Source organism: Emys orbicularis, chromosome 1 (genome assembly GCF_028017835.1).
Source record: "Emys orbicularis isolate rEmyOrb1 chromosome 1, rEmyOrb1.hap1, whole genome shotgun sequence".
In the NCBI taxonomy this organism is placed as follows: Eukaryota; Metazoa; Chordata; order Testudines; family Emydidae; genus Emys; species Emys orbicularis.
This window is the reverse complement of record NC_088683.1, coordinates 124976531-125003320: the sequence shown is the minus strand read 5'-3', so window position 1 is coordinate 125003320 and position 26790 is coordinate 124976531. Positions and strand designations below refer to the sequence as shown.

General features: G+C 42.2%; 1 protein-coding gene across 8 annotated transcripts in view; it reads right to left on the bottom strand.

Moving 5' to 3' along the window:
* Nucleotides 1–11364: 11364 nt before the first annotated feature.
* Nucleotides 11365–26790, bottom strand: part of BCAT1 (branched chain amino acid transaminase 1) — a 41588-nt gene continuing 26162 nt past the window's right edge. For 5 of the 8 annotated variants that reach the window (XM_065411508.1, XM_065411499.1, XM_065411524.1 and 2 more), the window contains 4 exons: nucleotides 20776–20861; nucleotides 19757–19897; nucleotides 18018–18092; nucleotides 11365–11406 (listed from right to left, as the gene is read on the bottom strand). In XM_065411508.1, the coding sequence (XP_065267580.1) occupies nucleotides 11365–11406; nucleotides 18018–18092; nucleotides 19757–19897; nucleotides 20776–20861 (344 nt within the window). The remainder of the gene's footprint in view (nucleotides 11407–18017; nucleotides 18093–19756; nucleotides 19898–20775; nucleotides 20862–26790) is intronic. The other 3 variants (XM_065411516.1, XM_065411532.1, XM_065411490.1) reach the window with 2 other exon arrangements.

Here is a 26790-nt window from a genome sequence, read left to right as displayed (position 1 = left end):
ATGGGGGGCACCACTGATGTGTACCTCATCGGTGTATGGAGCTGTACCATCTTATTTGCAGTATTCACTGTACTGAGAATGGGAAATAGGGCAAGTCATTCGGGAAATGTGACTACTAGATATGGTAAGTGTCACGATTTTAATGACAACCATTCTACAATCCTTTCCATCTTCAAAATGCTTCACATTGGTCAATGTCCTTACCCCTCAGAAACACCCTGTGAAATAAGCACTGTAAGTATTAAGTTTTCTTCTGGATTTCTTCACTCCCTTGAAATCTTTACTGAGAAACCCTGATAATAATGGCTTCATTTAATCACTGCTGCAAAGTTCTGATGTGCTGTTAAAAGCTGTTTCATGACATTGTGGTTAGCAGCCAGTCAGTTTAACTGCTTCATTTGCCCAACAGCTTTTACTCTAATGAAATAAGTATCTCTGCATCCAGGTTTGGCTAGAAAGATGCATGTCTGATATTCTTAGGGCCCAATTCTTCACCCATTTCCTTGGATGTCAAGCCCCTTTACTTCAATGGGTAACTGAGGGCAGAACCGGAATTTAGGATTTTTACTACACAATTAGCTCCTCAGCACTGTGTGTGTTCCCATTGGCCTAATTTGATAAAATACTTTTTTAAATTTCAGCTTTCAAGCTTAAATTTTATACATACATGTGGTATGTATGCCATATTAGATGTATTTGACAGTGCAGATTTCATAACATGCCACAAACAGCGGTCCATTAAATTCCTTTATTGAAAACAGAAACACTGCATAATTACAGATCTGATGAGGAAACTGCAAACAATATAGACTACTTCTATTGCCAGCAAAATACAGTTATAACAGGAAGTTTAGACATACAAATATAAAGTGTTTCTTTCTTGCCAGATGGTTTGTGTATAACAATGCCATTCGGAGTATTTAATTGTGCTTCTACAAAATCTTTAAAGAAGGATGAGGTAGAGTTTCCTTTGCTTTACCCAATATTTTTTTCCCACACATCTGTTCCTTTAATACTTTTATATGCTCAGATCTTGGTAAAATATCCTGTTAACTTGAACATTTATGAAAGCAGAGACTCTTCAGAGGTGTTTATTTCTCCCTGTTTAAGTTGACAATTTCTCCTACTTAAAATGCCGGAATTCCAAGTATTTCTACAGTACATTAATAACCAATTCAGAAACTGATTAGATTGAGGCATTCATTGACCCAAACATACAACTCTAATGAAAATGCTTTAATATAATTTCATATAAAAACCCTATTATTCCTCATCATTATAAAGACCCTTCAATATCCAGTCAATTTATACTGCAGCAGCCCAGGCAACCCTACTAGAAGGTGAAGGATGGAGAAGAAAGAGATTAATTTCTTGGCAACATCTTAAATTAAGGGATGATAATAGTTAACAATTATCTAATTCTCCTCCTATCATGAGCCCTAGCCAGCTACTGGCACATGATATGATAGAAAGGTTTTGTGGGAGTTGGATTTGAAAAGATATGGAACCTTTCATCTTACATGGTTGGCTTGACTCTAGCACCTAACATTTTTTTGCTGTTTGGTGACCTACATAAAATGAGTTGCTGGTCTCAGTCAAGCTGTTAGGCTCTGATTCAGGAAAGCATGTGCATAACTTTAAGCACTTAAGCTTGTGATAAGCACTTTTCCAAATAGTGATTCACCTCATAAATCATCACTCCAACATTTGGCACTAATTGGCAGTCTTGCTCTAAGGGCCGAATGGGCATAGAAATACTATGTGGACCCCAGAACATGATTGAGGTACTGTGGTGGAGCACTGTAGGAGAAGGTTATACTGTCACTGCCCTTGCTGTACCTGTTCTGCGGATAGAAGGCTTCACCCTGGCACCTCCCACTAGCACTTAGCATTGACCGAAAATCATTGGAAGCCAAACACAATGGGAGCTACATTTGTATTCTAAATCAACGCGAGGAAGTGATGTCAAATGGGGAGACACCAAAGACTAGAACCACCGGGGGTTGTCTTGTCTCAGGAGTGCAAAGATAAACTCTGAGGTATAAGAGAAAGGAAAAAGGACCCCCTATGTTATCCATTTCACTGAGGAACACCCAGGGTGGGGGGGGGGGGAGATTCATGAATGTTTTGGATCCTGGTTTGACTGAAACCAGCAAGCTCTGCAGAAAAAGCTTAGGTGAGAGACTATTTTAGACAAAGGATTGTAGCCTGCTAAAGTTAAATTTTAATCTAGCAGATGTGTGTTATACTTTTATTTGTAACCTTTGGCTCTTATTACCATTCCTCACTATCTCTTAAATCTCTACTTTATTAATAAATATATATTTGTTTTGAGTATTAATAGATTACAGTGCTGTGTTCTTAGATTGGAGCTGGTACTCAGTTGAATCAAGTAAGCTGGTATTTGTGTTCTATTCCCTTGGAGTTGCAACCCTCGTAATTACAGAGTGTCCAGTGACAGGGGCTGAACACTACGGGAGGGATGCTTTTGGAGTGGCTGGGGGACTGGGATGTACCTATTGTTAACCTGCAAGGCAAAGTAAGGGCCGGCAGAGCCCAGAGGAGAGTGTTTGAGTGGCTGAAGGGCTGGCAGTGACAGGGAGCTGACAGCCAGCTACCAAAAGAAAGACTTCCTCATGCTGGAGGCAGCAGGGTAATGTGACTCAGAATCCTGGGTACCCTAAGAAAGTGTCACAGCAGTTGCTTGCTTTTCTTCTGGACACTTCTTAAAGATTATGGGTGAGTTTGGGGTTGTTGGGAATTTTTTTTAAAAAAATTAAACCAAATTATTTTTAAATCCATGTATATTTTTAAAAGAAAACCCAAAATTTGTAAATATTCCTGTACAGAAAGTTATCAAAAGCTCTTTTTCTTATCTCAATCACTTTTACAATTATGCCAGACATAATAGATCTGATGACCCCTTCAGTGTGTCTGATCCTGCTGGAGGGCAAGTGCCTCCGATAGCAGTTCCCACTTAAGTCAACCGCTAAGCACCTGGCATGATCAGGTTCTAAAACAGACTTAAATGTATCAAGAGAACTAACTATTGTATGGATGGAAAGAAAACATATTTTACCTAATATTTTTCCACAGACATAGTTGGTCATTAACATAAGTGATTTCCCGTGGGGGTTATTACAAAGAATTGTGAAGCCATTTGTAAATCATGGTTAATTTCTTCTTCAAAGTCTTAGTCTCTTTTCTTACAATAACCTCATCCAGCCTGCAATTCTAAACATTTAGGCAAAAAAACTTCCAAAACTTAAAGTTAGACCCCTGAATCCTTATCTGGGCTCCTGAAAAAATTGCCAAATTTTCTTAAGTGCTTAGCATCCAGCAGCTCCCATTGACTGTTAGGGTCCAATTTTAATATCTTGGCCTTAAGAATTCAGGTAAAAAGTGACTGTGTCTGGTTTTTAAAATCACAATTTTTTAAATGAGCAAACCCAGAATAAACATATCCCCCAAAACATTGATTCTATCCTTTATCTATTGAGTCTTTCTATCCTTTTTTTTTTTTTTTTTTTTTGGTGGGGGGATTTATTTTGTGTATTTCAACACAAGTCTTCCTTCAGATTAAAGGAGAGTCACATGGGTCTATCCACACTGGCAACAGCAGAGTGTTTGGTAGCATTTTTACACCTACTTTGCACTGGTGTAAATGACTGCACAAGGGCAATGGAGAATCAAGTGGAATTGGGGACACCTATAGCATGGTTTGGCTAATACTGTTGTCAGATTTTTCCATCCTGGTCAGGGAAAATATATTGGAACCTAGCCTAATAACCACCATGTTTAACAAAGGAATAGGTAAGATGATTCTAATACTACTGTTTCTTTACCAATGCAATGTCAGTATCTTCCTCCTCCATTATGAATAACAATCCAGCTACCTAAATTAAGCAAGAAGGAACATTATCTTACCATTAGGAGGAGGTATTTTAGCAAATATCAGTTATTCTTTGCACAATCTTGAGCTTCATGACAAAATGTATTTCTGTAGAATTGGATAAAACACAGCACTCTAATAATTCTCAACTGCTACTTGCTGAAGTCAAGAGCACTCAGCACCAGAGTAGGATGGATCCCACAGGGTGATCTGAATGTTATGTTATAAGGCACAGCTCTAAAATGGGATAGGGTGGACTTCTAGTATACAGGGGTTTAGAAGCATGATGAAGTTGCTTATAACGCCCTTGATTTTATTTTGACAAACGTAAAAATTAAATTTATCTCTGATCAGTGAATAGTGCTCTTGTCAAGTCTGTACTGTGTGTCAGATGCAATTTTAAACTTGGAACTGAGCTATGCATTTTGCAGGATTATGGTCCTACTGCAGGAAACCTTAAAAATAAGACACATCATACAAAAAGTGTGTGTCTACATATAACATTTTTCCTCTGTATAATCAAGATGTTGCAACTAATCAGGAAGGAATGCTTCAAATGCTGGCTCTGCATCTGGCATCTATCTGTGCTGCTTAAACAGATTTCTTGAAGTGAATTAGATTCATAGAAGAGATTTTACCTGTAGCAAAATAAATTCTGTTTTGTTAAAGGCTAGATTGAATCCTACGAGCCACATAAGAAGTAGTAATAATTATAATAATATTTTGCATTTACCCACAATGCTTGTTGTCCTCAAAGTGCTTTGCAAACACACAGTTCAATTTTTGGATTATAGGAGAGCTGATGGTTAGAGGATGGTGACAATACACACCTCCCCAGAAAGACTCCTGGATGAGGATCATTCATCGTCCTTCTCCTTGCTCCAAGGAGGACCCACTTTGTTGGCCAGGGTCTCTAAGGGAGGCTATTGCTGGCAGCACTAGCCTGGTTTAATCCTTGCATTCAGGGGAGTGAAAGGACAGACTGTGTCCACTTCCTGGATGGACAGGCATAGGAATTGCCATACTAGATCATCAGATCAGTGCTCCCTCTACTCCAGTATCCTGTCTCTGACTGTGACCAGTACAAGATGCTTCAGAGAAAGGCGCAAGGAACCCTGTGGTAGACAGTTATGGGATAACCTTCCTATATGGGGAAATGTCTACCTAGGTCCCAGCAGCTAGTGGTTGGCTTATGCTTCTGTGCTCATAACAGGGCAGACTTTTTAAGATTTCTCCCGTGTCCCCCAGGCCAAAAATATGAGATCACTGGGTATTTATTCCTCACAACACCTGTGAGTTAGGTTGCACTATTTCCATTTTGCAGGTGGGCAAGTGGAGTCAAAGAGAGGCTAGATGACTTGCCCATGATCACAGAGTCAATGTCAGAGCCAGAACTGAAACTCTGGAGTACGTGGCTCCTCAGCCTTTGCTCAAACTCCCCACCTCTCTAATATGTGCCCCATTTTGCAAATGGGATCAAAGAACTCAGGGTAAAAAGTTTTTGGCTAGGCTTTTGTGTTATGCTCCAGGTATTAATAGCCTACTTGGCTTTCAGTTATAATTTGGTTAGATACATGGAAAGAAATAAGAATTCGGCAGTATATTTTGCATTTCATGAAGGCCATGAGACTCCAGACTTACTGTTTAAACTAAAGCTGTTTTTGTTCATTATGTTTAATAGAATTTGAATTAATGGAATGCCCTGCGCAGTCTTGTCTAGAGGCTGACCATTTGAAAGGAAATACGGATTTAAAAGCTTTAATAAAAATATTTTGGAAGAAGCACTTTGCAGACTTGGATGAGTAAAACACCTGCAATAAAATGTATTGTGCAGATAACAGACCATCACCTTTTTCTTCATTCTGCTGCTCTTTAATGACTTCCACACTCCTTGACCAGATATCTGTTTGAGCACCAAAGAAATTGCCTTTCCAGCACAGTACATAGGGAATTAACTGCAAAGGCCCCATTAATATGAGTTACTAACTGTGCTAAAATTTAGCCCCAACATTCATAGGCACCGACTCCGTGGGCTGGAGCACCCACGAAAAAAATTAGCCAGTTCCTCCCGCCTACTGGCAGCCCTACCGATTAACTTCTCCCCCTCCCCACAGCATCTCCTGCCTGCCGGCAGCTCCGCCAATCTACTCCACCCCCTCCCTCCCAATGCCTCCTGCACGCCGCTGTTCTGTGGTGTGCAGGAGGAGCGGGGACCAGGCACATTCGGGGGAGGGGGTGGAAAAAGACAGAGGTTTGGGGGAAGGGGTGGACTGGGGGTGGAGCCTGTGCCCTGAGCAGGGGTTGAGCACCCCGGGGAAAGGAAAAAGCTGGCACCTACCTGTGCCAACATTACTTGCAAAATAATAGGTGATGGGGAGAAAGACCCAGGCGATGACTGAAAGCACAGACACTGACAGCCCGGGGAGGCTATAAATACAAACGTCTTACAAATAAATGTTAAGGCCAAAAAGAACTGTTATGATCATCTAGTCTGACCTCCTACATAGCACAGGCTGTAGCTCATCCAGTAAACTCTGCATCAAGCCCATAACCTCTGGCGGAGCTACAGCATATTTTCTAGAAAGACATCTCCAATCTTGATTTAAAGATTCCAAGTGATGGAGAACCCACCCCATCCCCGGGTAGGTCATTAATATTAGCTCTGCTTTAGGTATCTGGAATGCGAGTGTGTCTACACTGCAATAAAAGACCCACAGCTACAAGTCTCAGAGCCTGGGTCAGCTGACTTAGGCTTATGGGGCTTGCGCTTTGAGCTAAAAACAGCAGTGTAGAAGTTTGGGTTTGGGCTGGAGCCTGGGCTCTGTAACCCGGTGACAGGGGAGGGTCTCAGAGCCCAGGCTCCAGTCCAATCATCTGCACTGCTATTTTTAGCCCTGGAGCACAAGTCCGAGTCAGTTGACCCCAGCTCTGAGACTTGCTGTGGTTTTTTTTTTTTTAATTGCAGCACAGACATACACTGTGATAGAAGTGCACCCACCTGCATGCTGCTTTCCCCTCAGTACTGGGCCTGTCTACTCTGTGCACCATATGTAGGGTCCTGAAGAGGTGAAAGGAGTCTGAGCAAGGCCTGGAAGATCAATCGCTGTGCCGTGCTCTGACAGGGCATTGCAACATTTGCTCTATGACGTTGCATTGTTACATACTGAAGCAAAGTAAAGGGGCTAAGTGATTTGAGGAGATGACATAGGTTGCTCTATAGATAACACTGGACAAGAGTTCCTCCTCTCCTTCCCCCTGGGTGATGGATCTGTGAAATAGCTCTCAACTCTCGCCCCTTCTGCCTTGCCCACTGCTAGTCTCTTGGACATGAGGGGTGATTCACATATCGGTATGGCTACACAACAAGCTGAAGGTGCGACTCCCAGCTCAGTGAGACATACCCACGCTAATTCTGACTGAGCTAGCATGCTAAAAATAGAAGTGTAGCTGCAGTAGTTTAAGGAGCTAGCTTCCCTGTGTACAATCCCTTCTGAGACCCAAGGCATGTTTGGATGACTAGCCCCTCCTGCTGCTCACACCATCGCGGCTTATACTCTACTTTTAGCATGCTAGCTCTATCAGTGCGAGCGTGGGTACATCTCCTCAAGCTGGGAATCACGCCTCTAACTTGAGTGTCGACACACCCTATTGTGTGTTCATTCCCACCAGCACATACTGAACCTCTACCTTTCAAATGTCCTATTTTTCAGATTACCATTCTCCAGGTGTAATATAAAATAAGGACAAAAGAATCACCAGCACTTAGGCAGGGAAGGGTCAATTACATCTCCCAGCACTCCAGTGGTGACTCATCCAGAAAAAGGGCAGGTGGTATTACCACTGCAGTCCCTCGGGGATTTCTGCTAGGGGACGTGGGCAGACTTAGCTTATGGCTGGGGTTTTCTGGGAATCCTTCTCATGGACACTATTGAAGACTATATTGAGTCAGATCATCCAATGGCCATATTCCCTAGCCAGCATCTCCCATTTTTTGGTCCTTGCTGCCCTCCTAACTCCCCTGTCAAGGAAATTACATTTGCTTTGTGCTGCCCCACCTCCTCTGGATGGACTTTCTACCCTGAGGATCCTTTGCCAGAGTTCTCACCAGAATAAATCATTGTTACCCCTGGGTGAATACCATACTGCTATTATGAATCTGGCAATGCAGTGACAGCTGCTAATTCCACAACTCCTGCATCATCAAGGTTTGTATGAAACACTAGTTTTTGTGGACCTCTGAAATGGGATCTCATTTTAAGGACTTCTTTCTCACAGATAAATAGCTGAAACTAAACTGAAAATTAGGAACATGCTGAAGGCTGAAAATAATCAAAGAATGAAGTGGGGGAAAGAAAGAACTTGCAAAAATTATAGTTCATCATTATCATTTTAAAGTACCACTGTTGTAAAGCATACACATGTGAGAGGCTGAATCGCATTTGATCAGTCAATTAAACATTAAATAATTGCAGCCAATTATGCAAATATCACACAATTATTAATTTGTTGATCTTTTCTGAACAGCCTCAAATGTTCCTAATGTTAGACTATCTTATTTCTTAAATGATCAATTAGTGTAACCATAACTAAGTGATGAAGAATGGATAATTGCCTAGTTATGATGTACCATACCCTTTCTATGTTAATCTGCTACAATTAAACAAACAGCGCACATAGAAAAGAGATGCGCAGATGTTCTTTTACAGTCTATCAGCTCAGGGAATACCACGGTTCCTTCCTAAACTTTATGGGCTAAAATAAGGAGAACACAGTATCGATCAAGTGCTCACTGTTATTTACAAATGTTATTTCTTGGAATTTTATGATAAAAGGATAAAATAATACAGATGCAGAATGCAGGCTATGTATTTCCACACAGGATTGTCATGAAAGATCAAAATACTCTGCTGGTTTATTTAGTATATAATGTTTAAAACTTGGAACCTATTCACCCAGAGCCTGAATGAAAATAATCAAGGCTGTTTGAATTTACCAAGAGGGAGCAAATGTATTCACAGAGGTGACACTAGCTGACTGGGAGTGCTCTACATGGTTTCACTTTTTCTCTAGGAAATAGCTCAGATTTTTGTGGACCTTCCAATTTTATCCTCTGTTAGCCCTTGCACTTTTGAGGTCTCCAGCAGTACAAGAGGTGAAGAGATAAGAAAGGAGGTCTAACTCAGGTCTCCCCAATAGTCAGTGTAGACTACAACAACTACAGGCCAATGTCGAGCCCCACTTAAAATTATTGTAGTCTGATTTAAGACTTTAAGGCGTCAACCACTTAAAGCGTCAACCACTCTAAATCAATTATTATAACTGGTCTTCATTTTTTCATTCTGACTTGTGAGTAGATTACTGTCAGTACTGTCCATGGGGAATTCGATGTGCAACTTCTGTTAATACTACTGATATCTCAAGTATGGGAGTTGCACATCCAATTCCCCAGGCACCTCAGTCAAACCGAACCACCTAGACTTTTGCTGTCAAAGACAATTATCTAAGCTAAACGTGAGGGAACAGATTACAGTTCAGTAATAGGAAGCCATTTAGTCTCATTCATGATGTAATCTGGTATGAGCTTTATGACACACTCTAGTCAAAGGCACTCTTCAGTTGTGGTACTTGCCTTGTTGGAAAAACGCCTCTACCTCACATTGTATCTCGATGTATCCCCCATGTTAATTTTTCCAGTAGACGAATAAAAATAAATAAACTACCAGTGGCCTATGATATATCACAAGAAACTGAACAGAGACCAGAGCACAGTACAGATTTAAATTGTGAGTAGAAGAGATACACAGTACTACTGCTACCATAAATGAAACAGCATTTTGTGCTTGTAGGTATATTCTAAATAGAACACTGTCCAACAACTCACTCTGAACAATTGTCACTGGTAACCTTCAACTGTTCTTCAATAAGGTATCAGAATAGACTGCAGCAAGATCTGCCTAACCCATCACTCACGGGACCAGCAGAAAATGGTGGCCTAGTAGAGACTGAGGGTTAATGTTTGACCAAATACTGTACAAGAAAGCCCTGTGGATAATTTTAAGTGGTGGCTTAAGACAAGGGGTTGCCCATTAGAAATGATGCTTAATATATTTTACATTGTGTTAGCAACTGCCAGTTATAGGTGGGGTCAGTTAGAAAGTGTGGGAGAGAAACTCTTCCCCCCTTATTAAAAAAATGCAAGTTAGTTCCCAAAATACTGCTGTATGGCTAGTGTAAAATGTAGGGTCTGAGGCTCCATTCTGTTAAACTGATTTTATGCAGGTATAGCTCCACTGACAGCTATGAAGTTACATAAGTTCTATGTCAGAATAACAGAAGAATCAGGCCCCTAGCATTTTGGAGTATTACTACCGAATACTGTAGTTCCTTTTTGGCAAGAGACATCTTAAAACTAGTTGAGAAAAGTGTGTGCATAGATGAGAAAGCTTATATGGATGGTAGCATATTTAAGGGTTAAAGAAAATTTGCAGAAGTTATTAATTTCCCTAATTGCGAGCTAACAGCTCTGTATCTGCTTCCAAATGGCAACAAGAGAGAGTGTATCATGAGTCTAGTGGTGTATGAAGAGGTAAGGGAACATGGTAGTGCAGAATGACAAGGGGTGAACGAAATCCCTCTGTTCTCCTGCACTGAGCACTTTTCCACTGGCAAGCAGGGGAAGATATAAGAGAACCCATACTGGAAAGCCATGGCCTCTTCAGAAAATAGAAAGATCATATTAAGAAACAAGTGGGCCAGCCAGGGCTGGGAGCACTGTAAAGCCTTGGGTGGGGAAAGATCACTTTGTATCTTGTAAATTCTTGTAAGCTGATTTAGGAGTAGTGTTGCCGGGCTCTGAAGGGATTTCCCACCAAGTCATCCTCATTCTAAAGGCGTGGTTGCTGTGACATGGGGCCTAAAAGGTGAGGGTATGATGTTGGCAGAATAAAAAACAGGGGCTCCTCAGGGCTCTGGGAATGCAGCGAGGAACCTCCCACATAAGTGGAGTAACAGAGAAAAACATAATCCATTGCCTGAGGATGCAAATGAAATAGGACTAAGGGATAGTAACTGTTCCCCTAAGTAATGGGCAACTTTTTTTATATGGCAGTCTTCTCCGGCTTAACACCATGGCTTACACTGAAGACCAGTTGAAGAGTATTTGACAAGTTTTTGGACTGTACATAAGACACAAGGAGGCACCAAGAAAACAGTTGGGACAGTTCTATTGCTTACATCTAGCATCTCTAACCAGAAGATAGGCTTCTATTAGCAAGACTATGGTAGAAATCATAATGATTGTGTTCACATTCCCTGGCATGTGGAAACAAATCACCCTGGGGAGGAAAGGGAGAACACTGACTACCCTACGCACAGCTCTAAATGGGCAGCTACAGAAAATCGGTGATTGTTCTGGTGTAACGGTTTGGCCTGTCGGGTAGTGTATGGAAGGTCTGATCCCCGGCACTCTGCATTCATGACACCAGGAGTGCCCATTCGCTGTCTTCTCTTCCGTACTGAAACAAAAACAAAGAACGTATTTCAGGAAATAAAGATAACTCTGCACCAACAAAATTTCCCCGTGACCTGACTTTCGTTCACTCTAAGGCCCTTTTCCACCACTCTGGCAGGGTAAAGGGACCTGTAGGTGGGAGTAACTATAACTTACACCTACTTCAAAGTTCCTTTCCACTGCCACAACTGCCCCCTATAAAACAGATTATTTGTGGTTTTATGCCTTAGCTACAGTCTGTGTTTTAAACAAAGCTGAAGGCAGTTTGACACTTTATCCATCTCTACGTGAGTAGGCTGTGAAGGGGTGAAGATACTCTCCTGTGAGAGGATATAAAGCAGACCAGTCCTGCTTTGATGGAGGTGTCTATGCATTTAATACAACCTGTGTTAAAAGTCCCGCAACTATTCCCTGTGGTCATTTTACTAATCTGCTCACATGTGCAGCCCCTGCTCAGGTCCCAATATGCAAATGCATCTATTTCCCCCTTTTTTAAAAAGTAGCTTTTTATTACATCTTTTTTATTAAACCTGAAATAAATCTAATCACAAATATCACAGAGTAAAATTAGAGAAGATGTTACACCAACATGGTAAACCAAAAAAAAACCAGATCTACTGTGGATGAAGAATAAGTCTGCTCTCACTGTGTAATAAACAGGGTTACAGAAGGCAGGGATGGAAAAGACCTACCATCTCTCTTCAAGACAGTCCCAGGGGAGAGGACAGTTAGCTATTACACTGACACTGCATTTGATCTTAATCTGAAGGTAAACAGTTCTAAGGCTCTCTGTCACAAACCCTGTAATCAGACACAGCTCATTCATTTAGGTAAATTATATGTGGATATAGGTTAGTAGTAGATGGAGCACTAGATCCTTCTGAAAGGGCATGGAAACTCTCTGCAACAATGGGACAAGGAACTGTTCAGAGTCCATTTGTGACTGTCCAGCCACAGAGGGTGGAAGGAAGCTACTTTTCAACTTCTAAATCAACAGTGAGGGAGACCAGGGCAGACCTGGGTGGAGAAAGGACTACAGCTATACAAATTAGCCCTGGGAAGGGCCAAGAAAAAGACTAGTTGAGCCCAGGAGGGCTGAACATTGTTTGGGGTTTGGACTTTTGTTTATCTTTGGAAGGTGAGGACTTTGGCTTTTGACTAGCGAGTCAAGTGTATCACAATGGTGAAGGTAAAGCCCTGTTACAGTGAGAGAAAACAGCGGTCAGAGTAGAGAGAGAAGAGAAATCAGTAAATGTGGGATTGTGGTTAAGGTGACAGGTGGAGGTAAAGTCTAATCTCAAATATTGGACATGTCAACTCAATTACTACTTATATTACAGTAGCACCTAAAAGCCCTGACATCAGAGCCCTACTGAGCTAGGCGCTGTACATATACATAGTATGAGACAGTCCTTGCCATGAGGAGTCTACAATCTAAATAGACAGACAAACCAGGGAAGTAGTATCCTTGATTTACAGGTAGGAGAGGAAGCATAGTAATGAAATAATTTGTCCAAAGTCACATGGGGAACTGTGGCAGACCCAGGAATGGAACCCAGATCTCCTGAATCCCAGTCCAGTGCCTTTGAGTCAGATTATCTCTAGACTTCATCTGTGGGTCAGACTAAGATGACAACAGAGAGCTGAGTACCATCTGCATACAGAAGGCACTGCAGCCTATACACCTCTAGTGGCCCAGTATACACACTGAAATGGAGTGTGGAAGCATGGAGACCATAAGAGAAAAACCTTAGGTCAGAAGAGCAAATTAAAAGATGAATTCCCAAGAAGAGAAAAAGCTCTTGGCTTGTTGCTGTATTCACTTGAAGAAACAGCATTTGGGAGTGCTGTCTTCGAAGGCTAGTGGCTGAACAGCTCTCTGTACAACACAACACCACAATGTCTTCTAACAGTCTTTGGGGATATTTCTTCTCCTTGTTGCTAATTCTGCTATCACTGGACACAGGTCTGCAGCGCAGCTGATGGAATGTGTTACACCATGCTCGAAAAGCAGGGCTCCATTCATGACATTTCCAGGCCAGTTCCTTGTCCCCACCATAGATGCTTCATGCTTCCCTGGCATTGCAAAGCAGCCATAATGCCAGTTTAACCGAACAATGCAGGATTCCCCCAGCATGGGCTAATCCCTGGGTGGCAAAGAGACACTGTAATGTAGAGGGCATGACTGGAGAAAAGGGAGTTGGCGCTAACCCTGGTAATCCTTTACTATTGGAACAGCCCCTTGGGAGTCCTAGGCAGCTGGTATACGTCACAGCAGCTGTGAGGCTCCTCTGATTCACACTAGAAATTGACCTGGCTCAAGCACTGGCCAATGAGGCACCATAAAGGCTCCTGTCTCCCTTCACGCCCCCCCAAGCTGTACTGAGCAGAGGCTGCATCAGCATTTTCCATTAAAAGAGGTGAGTTCTTTATGTTGAAGTTTACTCTGCTAATTAGGATAATTACTGCTATTAATTCACCTGTCAAGTAACTGAGTGAAACTCAAAAACCTTGGGAATTTATCTGAACCTCCAGAATCTGCAAAAATGGGCAGGAAATCTCATGAAAACAAGCTCTCTTGTGAGACTTCCAGTACCCCCTGCTTCTGTTCGTAAGAACAGCCTCACTCAGGGCAGGTCTACACTGGGGGTGGGGGGAGATCGATCTAAGATACCCAACTTCAGCTACGAGAATAGCGTAGCTGAAGTCGACGTATCTTAGATCGATTTACCTCGGGTCCTCACGGCGCGGGATCGACAGCCACGGCTCCCCCGTCGACTCCGCTTCCGCCTCTCACTCTGGTGGAGTTCCAGAGTCGACGGGAGCGCGTTCGGGGATCGATTTATCGCGTTTAGACGAGACACGATAAATCGATGCCCGATAGTCGATTACTACCCGCCGATCCGGCGGGTAGTGAAGACGTACCCTCAGACTTCAGTGTCTCACCCTGTTCAGCACCAAGAAATGCAGAGGTGCATAAAACTGAAATCACAATCCAGACTTCCATAATTTCCCCAAAAGGGTCAGTATGGATTCAGTTTTTGCCAAAGGTTTGAGTTCATTCTCATATTTTAGAAAAGAAGGATGGTTGTGCAGTTAAGACACTATTTTGGGACTAAGTAGATCAGATTCCATTTCTGGATTGGCCACAGACTTCCTATGTAACGTGGGCAAGTCACTCAATCTCTCTGCTGCTCAGGTTCCGATGTGTAAAATAGAGATAACAATACTTCCTCCTCTAGCCAACCCTCTCTACCACTATTTTCTCAGGCTTGCCTATTTAGAGTGTGTAGCAGGACTGTCTCTTATTATATATTTGTACAGTGCCTAGCACAATGGGGCCCTGATACTGATCATGGCCTTTAAATTCTACTCTAATACAAATAATAATTTCACCTGAAACTGTTGACCTATCCCACCCAAATTGCTTTCTGATCTACACTTTAAAAATGAACAAGCTTTCACTGCATCCTCCTTAAAAATACAAATCATCATGAAGAAGCCATAAATAATCTACAATATTTGGGACCACTGGCCATATTAGCCAAAGCATTCAGGGCTTTTTATTTAGGGAAGAAGGAGGTTGCCAGCACTGATTGGCATTTCAGAGGCAGTGCAATTCCCAGAGAGAACCTCATCTTTAAATCCTCTAACTCAAGCTGTTACAGAACACAGTATTCTGTGATTGATGCATTCATAACCACACCAATGCTATACACAGAGTAAATTATTTCATCTAAAATCTCTATCGATCTATAGTAATCACAATTTCCTTTTAGTAACACAAGTGTAAATGCATACTGCAGTGTTCCCCTGTCTCTTGCTACTGCCGTGAGAAATGTAATCAGTTCTGCCCACAAAGTTCTAATTTGTCATTCTAGCTCTACTTCCCACTGAACAGCTGTTCAAATCTAAGTAAATCCTGTTGCACATGGAGGATTGTGGATTACAAAAAACAGTAAGTGGCAGGAAAACAGATCTGGATGCAAAATAATCAAAGAAATCTGAAAATGTTAAACTAGCATGTATTGCATACGAGGGAACTGGATGGCAGAGGTGATTAGTAATTGGATACGGAGCGATTCACCTCTAGGTTACTGGTTCAAATGCAGTGCTCATTGCTGGAACTGAAAGTCCCTATCATCTAATCACTGTCAGTTGGCATACACAAAATGAGTTAGTAGTCTCAGTCCAGCTCCTAATATAGAGACCATTACGACAATTGGGCCTAATTCATACAGCATCTTTATGCAGAAGCACACACAAGCCCTTTACATGCTAAATACAACCATATGGGAATTGTTTCCTCTAACACTGAAATGCTCCACACCTCCATGGTGGAATGTGGAAGCTGCTTAGCAGAGCACAGCAAACAATACTGCATTCCACTGAAATTACATGGGGAGATTTTTTTGAGGGGAATCAGAATATAAATGACCCAAGTGAAGGGAATGGGAGCTGCCTGTGATAGTTTATTAGTATCATGTGTTTCATCTATCAGTTTGATTATTATTGTGTTGTTTGCTATATGATTATTAAGGGTTACTTTTAGCATGGGTTAGTTTGCAGGTAAACAGGAAAATGGAGAAACCCTCCTGATAGCCACCAATACTTCATGGGACAAAGCACGTGTCATTCCCTCTGAAGTTTATCTCAGACCATGCTGGGTTCGACACCCTTGCCTTGGCAGAGGAGAGGGGAAACCCAGGCAGAAAACTGAAACAAAATTTTGTAGTGGATAAAAACCTGAGTCCCTGAAGCTCCGGTGGCAGGGATGCAGAGACTGCAGGTGTGCAAACTGTCTCCCCACCCCAGCGGTGGGGCGTCTGGATAAGCTAGGCCTACCTAAGCTTTAGGTAAGACAGGCATGCATATAGGCTGTTTGTTGTGTTGAAAAACCTTTTTGCCTTGTTATGTTCCTGTTGTGATCAAACAATACTTTGTTTTGAAAAGGTGTAGAGACTACCCTGGATGGTGTCCATGAGGGAACTGGAGACAAGCCTAGAATCCACAATGGTGGATCCGTGCCACCTGAGAATTCTGTCACAGAGGGGGAATCCAGCAGGGCACAGATTCAACAACTTTCTAGCTGCTTTCTAGCTGCTTTTCAGCAGGGTGGTGAAAAGCAGCTGGGACAGAATCTATATGATAAGTATCCATGTGTGAAACATGCAATAAATAGAACAAGAATCCAAAAGAGCTACTGAAACTACCTAAGTTGTTCGACTGTCCCTAGTCCAAGGCTGGTACACACTACTCGATTTAAAAAATGAAGGGTTAGTGGAATGCTATTAATTTTATTTTATTTTTAACTACTCTATTGTACAACACATTGAATAGCACATTGTAAATCTCAGTATGTTAGCTATGGGATTCCAGGTGAGCTGATAGCAGACAACGGGCCACAATTAATGAATGACTCAATCTGACAATTTTTTTATGGCTCTATCAGTTCATGCCCACCAGGTGAGGATTTGCAGAAGAGTCAGTAAAAATTTAAAAGAAAAGCCCTGATAGATTCAAGGGATCCATATTTAGTATGGATACTGCAACACATCTCACTATGTTTTATTAGGATCACCAGTTCAGCAGCTCAACAGCAGGAGGATAAAAACCTTAGTGGCAACATCTAATGTGCTTCTTGAGCCACAGACCATTAACTCTGGGGCAATTACGAAATAACTATAGCAACCCAGATCAGAAGAAATACTATGAGAAGAATGCCAAAGAGTTACTGCCATAGTAAGTGGGAGAGAATGTTAGATCTCAAACAAAGCGACTTGCAGCCTGTCAAGGTAACCGCTATTCTATCCATGCTGAGGCCATATATCATTCACCACCCCCTACAGGAGAAAGAGAAGACATCTAAATAAACCAAGGAGGACACCGGTTCTCAGCTTCTTGAGGATGTCCAGAATGCTATTGACAGTCTTTGTGCACTGACCAAAGTAAAACATGCCTCTCCAGATACTGAGAGCAAATACAAGTGCCAAACGGTAGATCCATCTTAACATCCAACAAGCCACTAGAGGAGGAACTGTTTTGGGAACAAGTAGTAGCTGCATGATTAGAAAGACATTGAGCCTACAAGATAGCAGTTACTGGCCAATATCAAATACCACGCCCATCATCCAAGACATCGCTTTGTGGGGTTTTTTTTAATTGATTGGCTGTACTATTTTGTGGAAGTTGATATTAGGTTTTATCTGACTGTATATTTTTTTAAAGGGAAGATGAAACAGCTGCCACTGGAGTTTGTGGATAATGACCGGGTATAACTTTTTATAATCCTGGCCCATGTCATGTGACGAGGACATAAACATCAGTCTTTTACAAGCACTCCTGTATTTCACACCTGTATTAAAATCACTCTGTTTCAAGATGAAAGAGGGAGGGCAGGTTTTAAGGAGTAAAACAGCATCCCTCAGTGACATGTAGGTAAATATCTTCCTGCACCATCCCTTACCACTGATAATCTACCAAGGTTTCAATGCCAGGAGAGGTGGGAGAAAGAGTCTATATTTTGATTCCTGGAGCCTGTAACAGAAAAACTATTCATTCATTCTATTTCACTCCTTTCATTATGTTATCATACCAAAGAAGAGAATCCCTTACTTGGATATCAGTCAGCTGATTCAGGAAGCGGGTTGCTAACTGAGGTCCATTCTCCATAGTTGGAATGTGCAAATTCTAGGATGGAATTAAAATGAGAATAAGTCCTAGAAGCTCATCATGTACAGTCAGATAACAAAAGCAACAACAAGTACATACATATATAAATGCCTTTTAAATCTGAGGATCTCAAAGCACTTCACAAACATTAATTAAACCTCACAACACTCCCATCAGGTGGGTAAGGATCATTAATATCCATTTTATAGGAGACACAGAAAGCTCAAGGATCAGCTGACATTCACGTCAACTGTACTACTTCTATTGACTGTAATGAGAGTTGGTTTAGGCCCTCCTCAGTGACTTGGCCAAAGGAGTGGCAGTAGAGCCAGGAATAGAACCCAGCTGCTACCGGAGTCCAAGCAAGGTCTAATCACTACACCACACTTACCTTCTTGCTCAATCAGTAAGGCTTGAGGAGGATGATAGTCAACTCAAAGAAGCACCTTTCTATTTACTATCTACACTGTGTATTGTGTTAAAACAAGTACATTTACCATAATTTTCAATAGTCAACATCTTAATGTTTCCCATTCGTATCTCAAAAGCATGATCATATTAATAGATATAGTCCTTCTATTAGAAGCATCATTTTCTACATAGTTATTTTATTTGTTCTATTGTCTATCTTCACAAAGAAACATATCAACATACCTCTTGGGCTGGATTCACTGGTCTGCGAAGTTCATTTTGTGCAATGTAAGCAGTGCAAAGTGAACTTAAACAGGACAGAGAAATGCTCTACAGAATTCCCCCTGTTCAGGGGGAATTTCCCAACTGGTGTACAGCAGACAGAAACAGTTATGCCATCTCCTGTACCAGCTCTGCCATCTGTGTCCTCTCCAACAGAGCTGTGCTGCCTGGTATAAGGGGAAGGATTAAGTCAGGCATGGGATGGGGTTAGGAAGGAGACATATTAGGGCAGGGGCATCTAAGTGCCCGTGTACTGGCTGGCAGATGAGCATCTGCCGAAATCGGCGGCATTTCGGTGGCGACGCCTCTGGATGATGCTGCTTGTCGGCGGCGCCGCCTATTGACGTTGCCGCTTGTCAGCGGCATTTCGGCGGATGCTCATCTGCCACCACGGTCCTCCGTGGCTCGTCTGGTGCCCACCAGACGAAAAAGGTTGGGGACCACTGTATTAGGGGATGGAAGGGGAGTGGTCATGGTGGAGCAAAGCCATGTTCTCTGTATGACCCGTTTCTGCTGATGGAAGAATTTAAATCTCCTCCTCTGCAATTTTAATTTATGCCAGGGATGGGCAGAACAGAATTGAGGAACTGTGACTGGCTGTCAGCCTCCCTATTAAGGGAAGATTTGACTGCAAATCACATCACAGAGCTGGCTGAAATGCCTCTAATTGCAAAATGTTGATGAAATTTCAAATTTTGATTTTTTTTGTATGAATGATTTTTTTTTTTTTACTTAAATTTAAAATAAATCTGCCCCCCACTTTTCAACGAACTATAGAGCTGGTAAAAAAAAGTTCTGAAATTTCAGATTAAACACAAAAAAGAGGGTGGGGGAATTTTGAAAAAAAAATCAGTTTTCCCCAACTTGAGAAGAAGTTGGGAAGAAGTTAGGAGGCAATATACTTATAAGGTACTTCCCGCATGAACTTCAGACAATGCCAAGCTGTAATTATATGGGGAAGAAAAAGCAAACACAAATACTTTCCTTACCTTGCCTTTGTATAATATTTTAGAAATAGGGCATACGACACAAGCTGTCCCAGCACCAAACATCTCCTTCACTCTGTTTTCCTCCAAGGCAGCTGTCAGATCACTCATGGTGATGTACCGCTCAGACACTTTAAATTCTCCCTGCGCCAGAGATCAGAAACACAAAACCAGAGCACACGTTCTTAAAGGTCGTAATTCTTTCCTTACATTAGACACCTGTAATTGTATCACAGAGGTGATATTTTTAACAAACCCAGTTGTAGCCAGTTAATTTTCAGTTCTCATACAGCTAAGCAAGCGATGGCCTAGTCAGTAATTAGATGAATGACCTCCAAGGAAAACCGAAGATCTAGAACGTGTGATGATGGCAATTCACTAGGTGGCACTTTTCCCTCAAATTTGGTGCTGAACCTCAGCATGGTGTTCAGGAACTCCGTGCAGCTGCAGCAGAACTTTTGGATGGGATGTAAACGGAGGACCTCTATGCTTTTGATCATTGCTGAGCTTATAGTACTTTGTGCATGAGAACTTGTATTCAAGTACAGATTTGAAAACTGCAAGAATACAGGCATTACATCTACGGCTGGACTTAAGGCTGCACCCTGCTTGCTCAGAATGAAGGTGGAGACACATGGGCTATAGGTGGTGGAACAAGGAGCTGATGAGTAGAGTGTAGATGGGGTGATGAAGGACAGTTGCTTATTTCCTTACTTTAAGCCAATTGTATTAATGGGATGTGGAGTCTGGCAACTCTAACACAAAATTAATGAAGATTTTTGTGTGGGAATACTTATTGGGAACTAGTTAGACTGTATGTGGCTCTGTGGAACGAATGCTGGTGTCTGGGTGGTTTGGCCAAGACTTTTTAATTTTAACATGCTTCCCCAGTTCGTATTTGGTTTAAAGGATCAGGTGGAACTGTGAGCCATTATTTGAACACAATAAATGAGTTATTTTCATAACAGCTTATCTCACAGTTGTTAAAATTGCTACTACTGAGGGACAAGGCAAACACCCACCCACTTGCGTGCCAGCTCCAAGATGCTCTGCCTCGTCACTCCAGGAAGAATGATGCCATCTAACGGTGGGGTTGCCAGTTCCTCTTCTGTTGAAACAAAAATGCAAACAAAATAAAATATTTAAATGAGAGCAGAAATATCAGATACCATCATGCAATATCCGATATCATAAGATACAAACATTGGTTAGAATTTCAGAGGGAGTTTCTAAATTGCACAAACTCAGTTGGATGCCACCTGTTTTGAATCTATGCATATAACTGAGGGCAGGTCTACACTACAGCCTAAATCGATACAATTGACATAGTTTAGGGGTATGTAAAAGCCCCCCTGAGTGATGCAAGTTTCGTGCTGTCCACACCGGTGCTGTGTTGGCGGGAGTTGCTCTCCCGCCAACAGAGCTTCCACTTCTCACCGAGGTGGAGTAATTATGCTGACAGGAGAGTGCTCTCCCATCGGCATAGAGTGTCTTCACCAGACATGCTACAGTAGTGCAGCTGGGCTGCAGTGTAGACTTGCCTTGATTGAATTGGGATTAGGTGTATTTAGTAATTAGAGCACATGACTGGGTTCTATTCCCGGCTCTGCCACTGGCTCAGCCACTGGCTCACTGTGTGACCCTGGGGAACCATTTAACTGCCCAACCGCGACATAAGGAGCCACAAGTGGAAGCTGGAAGTGACCCACTCTGTGTCTAGCAGACTCGTCTATAAAATGGATTTGCTACCACTGGTTCTCTCACCGGGGTGCTGTGAGATGCAGTAAATAAACATTTGTAAGGTGTCTAGATGATGATGTATCATACAAATAAAGCTCAAAGTTAAGTACATACTTCCGAGCTCTGCTCAATGGGGCCTTCAAGTGAGATGGATTTGATAACCTAACAGGTTTTCTGTCCCTGACATCTCTGATGATGATGATATGATGCTATTTACATTTACTTTTCCCATTTATAATAATACATTTCTCTGTATCCATGGAGCAGCTACAAGAGAGAGAGCAGTGGAAATTTTCTCTTGCTGCCCCCTAACATGTGTCTATCCTGAGCTGGTGGGACAATGTCAAGATTGAGAAGGTAGGTCACACTTCATGCCCATTCAGTCCTTGACCTTTCTACTGTGATTGCCAGCATGGGTTCCAATTAGTGACACTTACAATGTTTTTTGTTATGTGGAAATCTGATTGAAAACTGGAGTTTGATCCAACTCATTTTACATAGGTTGCCATACAGCCATCGCATGGTAACAGCTTTCAGGCTTCAAAAATCTGGCTGGGATTTGAAATGACAACCTAGAGGCGAAAGACTAAACCCTTCAGTGTCATGAACTCTGTCCTTGTCCGTGGTCCTCAGGCATGTGAGACATTTTATGGAAGAGGACTCCTCGTGTACAGTGTGCCCTTTTGACATGGAATCCCAGCCATGGTAGGCTCCAGAAACCCTTCTTTCACTATTTTATCTTAGAGGTTGAAAGTTATTTAACCTCCCCGAGATAATCTGCAGGAAATTCCAAAACAGCCAAAGATTCAAATGGTTTAACTGAAAACAAGATTTTGGGGAGGGGGTTGTTTAAACAGAGGGAAAAAATCAGATTTAAATAAATATGTGCTTGACATATCTAATCTCATACTTGGCAAAAAATAACATAGGTAGATTATCTTGGATTAGGTGCAGTAAAGAAACAAAGTATTACATTTCTAGAGAGTGCAATCTCCTTTTTTCCCCCCTCTGACTCGTTCAGCTAGTCAGCATATCAACAACACAGCTTCTGGCAAAGATTACCAAAAGCGACAAATGATTTTGGGAGCCCAACCTACAACATCTGGGGGCTTGATTTTCATATAGTACTCTAGCCCCTGCCCTTTGAAAATCCAGGCCCTTTACTTTATAGAGACTCAGAGTTGGGCATCCAACAATGGAGGTGGCACCCAAAAGCACTTGTCACTTCTGAAAATCTTTGCCCCTGCTTTTCAGTAGCTTTCTTCTCTCTTTTTCTACTTTTAAGCATCTCGTTCCTCCCAGTTACAGTCCTTCATCCCTTCTGATCTTAAATGGTGTGAGCCTGCTCACCGTATCTGGCAGTCCCCAAGGTATTTACATGGATGTCCTCTCACGGCAGGTTATCATCATCTCTTATGCAATGTCCATTGTATGCTTTGCTGCCTCAGTCCATTCAGGGCTGTATTTCTTACTGTGGATCAAGAGCTTTGGTTCCTGTTTTTCCTACATAACTTGAGATGTTCCTTTGAAAGTGGGCACACACAATAGATTCAAATTGTCATGACAAACTATTCAAGTGCTGCCAAAATGTAAGGAGAAGACATCTCTTAGGTACCTATCAGAGGTAGGTACAATCCACCCAGGATATGGCTACACACTGTGGGTATGTCCACAGTTCGAGCTGGAAGAGTAATTTCCAGCTTTGGCAGACAAACATGCACTAACTTTAATGGAGCTAGTGCATTAAAAATAGAAGTGTAGCCACGGCTGCGCGAATAGCGGGACAGGCCAGCTGCCCAAATTTGATCCTCCTCCAGGACTCTATGCACTTACTTGGGCAACTAACCCATCCCGCTGCCTGTGCCACCACAGTTACACTTCTGTTCTCCAGCTCCAGTGTCTATGTACCCAGCGTTGGCAGTTTGTCAGCAGTGTCCATTTATCAGCTGTGGCCATTCCTGATTCAGTGGCAGACTGCTAGATGCTAGGATACCATCTCTTTCCTTTCTCCCAGGGTTGGAAACTCTAGCTCTCCTTTTTCCTATGAATCCACCCTAACAACCAAATAAACTCTCCCATGCCTACCTCCAAGGGCTGTCTGCTCTTTGCCTGGGCCCAGCCAACAACTGAAAGTGACTAAGTAGAAATATCTATTATGGGCAAGTTATTCCATAATTGTCCACCTCTGAAACATTTGGTTACTGGCCATTGTCAGACAGGATTCTGGATTAAATAATCCACTGGTCTGATCTGGTCTGGAAATTCCCATGTTGGGCGTTTGCTACTTCACCAACTTTGGAATCATCAAATTTGATCATGTCTGAATGTACATACTCCTACTAGTGAAAATAAGAAATAATATGGGCCTCAATACTGAACCCCGTGACACACTTGATACTGTTCCCTCTTCAGAGGCTTTATCATGAATGGTGGAGCGGGATGTGTATAAGATCCAAAATATACTTTGATTGCTGTGAGCTATTTTGAAAGCTTGCCAGGCCAGCTGCCAAACAGCATGGAGTTGATAGAATATGGGAAATATGCAAAATGTTTTAAACTACCAGCTTTATATAATTTTGTCAAGTATGCATATTATGTCTACCAGCCTGGGGTCACCTAGAGGAGCATCTGCCTCCCTTGCAGCATGTCATCATCTCCGTCTGGTACCATGTGTACACCAAATCTGGCTCCATATGCATTCAGCTTGCCCATCTCTGGGAAATCAGACTATGAGCTCACAAACCCCATTTGTCTTTTCATGGGAGAGTCATTTTGATAAGCTGCAAACTCCTGGATTTATAATAGCACATAGGAAAAACAGCCCTGTGTGGGAAAACTTCCTATTCGTCTGCTTTTATTGATTTTTATATATATTTATTTGTACTGAGGTAACTTTCCAGAGTCCCCATGATTTAGGGAGACAATTGCTTTAGCTTAGTTGACGAACATCACATAAAGACCATGGTTTTGCTCCCAGCACTTTTCCCGAAGCTGACAGGCTGGGAAGATCATATCTACAGTGCCCTGTACAGGCTCGGGGATGATGTTTCCCACAAGATAGGTGTTAAGTCAATTCAGTATGACCAGTGCAATAATTTCCCCTGCAACAGAGAGAAGGGAAATGCCATAGTAATTATCACAGTTTGCCCATTCACCCTTACGTTTATAGAGGTGTACAATGTTGGCACCCTTGAAATTCTGTGGCACTGTCTCTTGCTCGATTTTTTGTTCATCTTTGGAAAGTTTATTTTTGCTATTCCATCCTTCCATGAAGGTATGATGACCAGAGTGGTGGGAAATGGCGAGATATCAGACCCCTTTCTGGTCACCAGTGGCACCAAACAAAGTTGTGTGCTGGCTTCCACAGTCTTTTCCATCCTTTTATTGGCTATGCTTATGGATGCATTTCATGACACTGACAGAGGAGCATTTACCAGTTCTGCAGTGTTATAAGCTGTTCAAATTTGCAACGCTTCCGTTCTTGCATGAAAGTGGCAGATTTACACATTAAGGAGCTTTTATTTGCTGATGACTGTGCACTGGTTGCACACTCGATTGATGACGTTCAATAACTAACTGATCACTTTACTTGTACAGCGAATCACTTTGGTTTCACAATCAATCTAAAGAAAACTGAAGTACTGTACCAACATGTGCCAGGGGATGAACTTGTCTACCCAATTATTAAGATCAAGGATGATCTTCTCGAGTCCATGGAGAAGTTCTGCTACCTAAGGAGTATGCTGTCACAGAATGCCGCAACTGATGATGAGCTTACCCATCGCTTAGCCAGGGCCAGCTCTGCATTTGGAATGCTGTCACACCACATATGGAATGACAAGGACGTCAGAATAAGCACTAAGCTAAACGTCTATTAGGCAGTCATGCTGGATAACATATTGTCGCCATATTAGGAAACTCGATCAGTTTCATATGCACAACCTTTGGTCTGTTTGCAGGGTCAATTGTTGAGACAAGATTCCCAATATCAAAATACTCAATCATTGTCAGAGGTCTGACATTCAAAGCATGCTCAAAAAACACAACAACTCAGCTATGCATTGGTCTTGGCATCTCGTTCATATGGCAGACTCAAGAATACCCAAGGCCCTATTTTCTGGTCAGCTACAGCAAGGCACTTGCTCTCATGGTGGCCAGTACAAACAATATAGACACACTGAAGTCATGCATGAAAGCATATCAGCCAATCCCAGTCACTGGGAAACAACAGCCCACAACAGAGCAAGGTGGCAGCAGATTTGTCATGTTGCTGTGAACTGCTTTGAAGCGAGGTGCATCAGCAACACCTGAGGTGAAAAACATGAACAGCACAAAGCAAGGCTACAACAGCCTGCAATAGTCATGGACAATCTTGTCTGTCCCCCATGTAACCATGCTTGCAATTCTCACATTGGTCTGAACTCACATATACGTGTTCATTTACAGTGTTTGCTGAATGCTCGTACGTTGACACTGATGTGAGACTCCATTATCATTATTGCAGTAGCATTGAGAGGCCAGGGGCCCATTGCGCGAGGCACTGAACAAACATGTACCAAAGAGACCATCCCAGATCTGGGGAGCGTAAAGTGATTTTAAAATTAGGTCTTGTATTTTACTGAACAACATAAGCTTCAGGTCTTTCATGCAAGTTGTCAAGGCTAAATCCCCACTCTGGCACTTCGAGTGCAGAAGGTGGGGGCCTGCAAGGATTCTAAAAATTAATACTGGCCACTCCAGGCTTGTATTAAACTCCCAAGGTTACAGCTTTTTTCTGACCTTGGCTTGGTAAACGCAGCCGCCACCCTAATGCAAAAAAACCCCTTGGGCCCAGGAAGGAGCACTTGGGAATTCCTTCCTGTGGGGTACCCTCAAGCCCTTTCACCCGCCCTCGGGGGAAGAGCTGAGAAAGAAAACAAAGGAAAATAGCTGTTGCTACCAGCTAATCAAACAACATGCACAAACCTCTTAGGATACCAAAAATCCAATATTGTTTTTTAAAAAAAGGTAAATTTTATTAAAAACAAAAAGGAAGAAAATACATCTGCAATTTAGGCTTTTGCTAGATTTTAAAAGAGCAATTCCAAAAATTAAGCACCCAAAATAGCTTTCGTGGGGATTCAGCTTAAAGGTTACAAGCAAACAAAAGCATCTGGGGTTAGCACAGAGGAGATCCACAAGCCAAAATAAAGAAATAAACCTGATCGCCTCTATTTAAACTTTCCTAATTTACTTACATATTTGGGGGGGTTCAAATAAGTAATTCTAGGTATGATCTGATGATTTCTCATACCTGT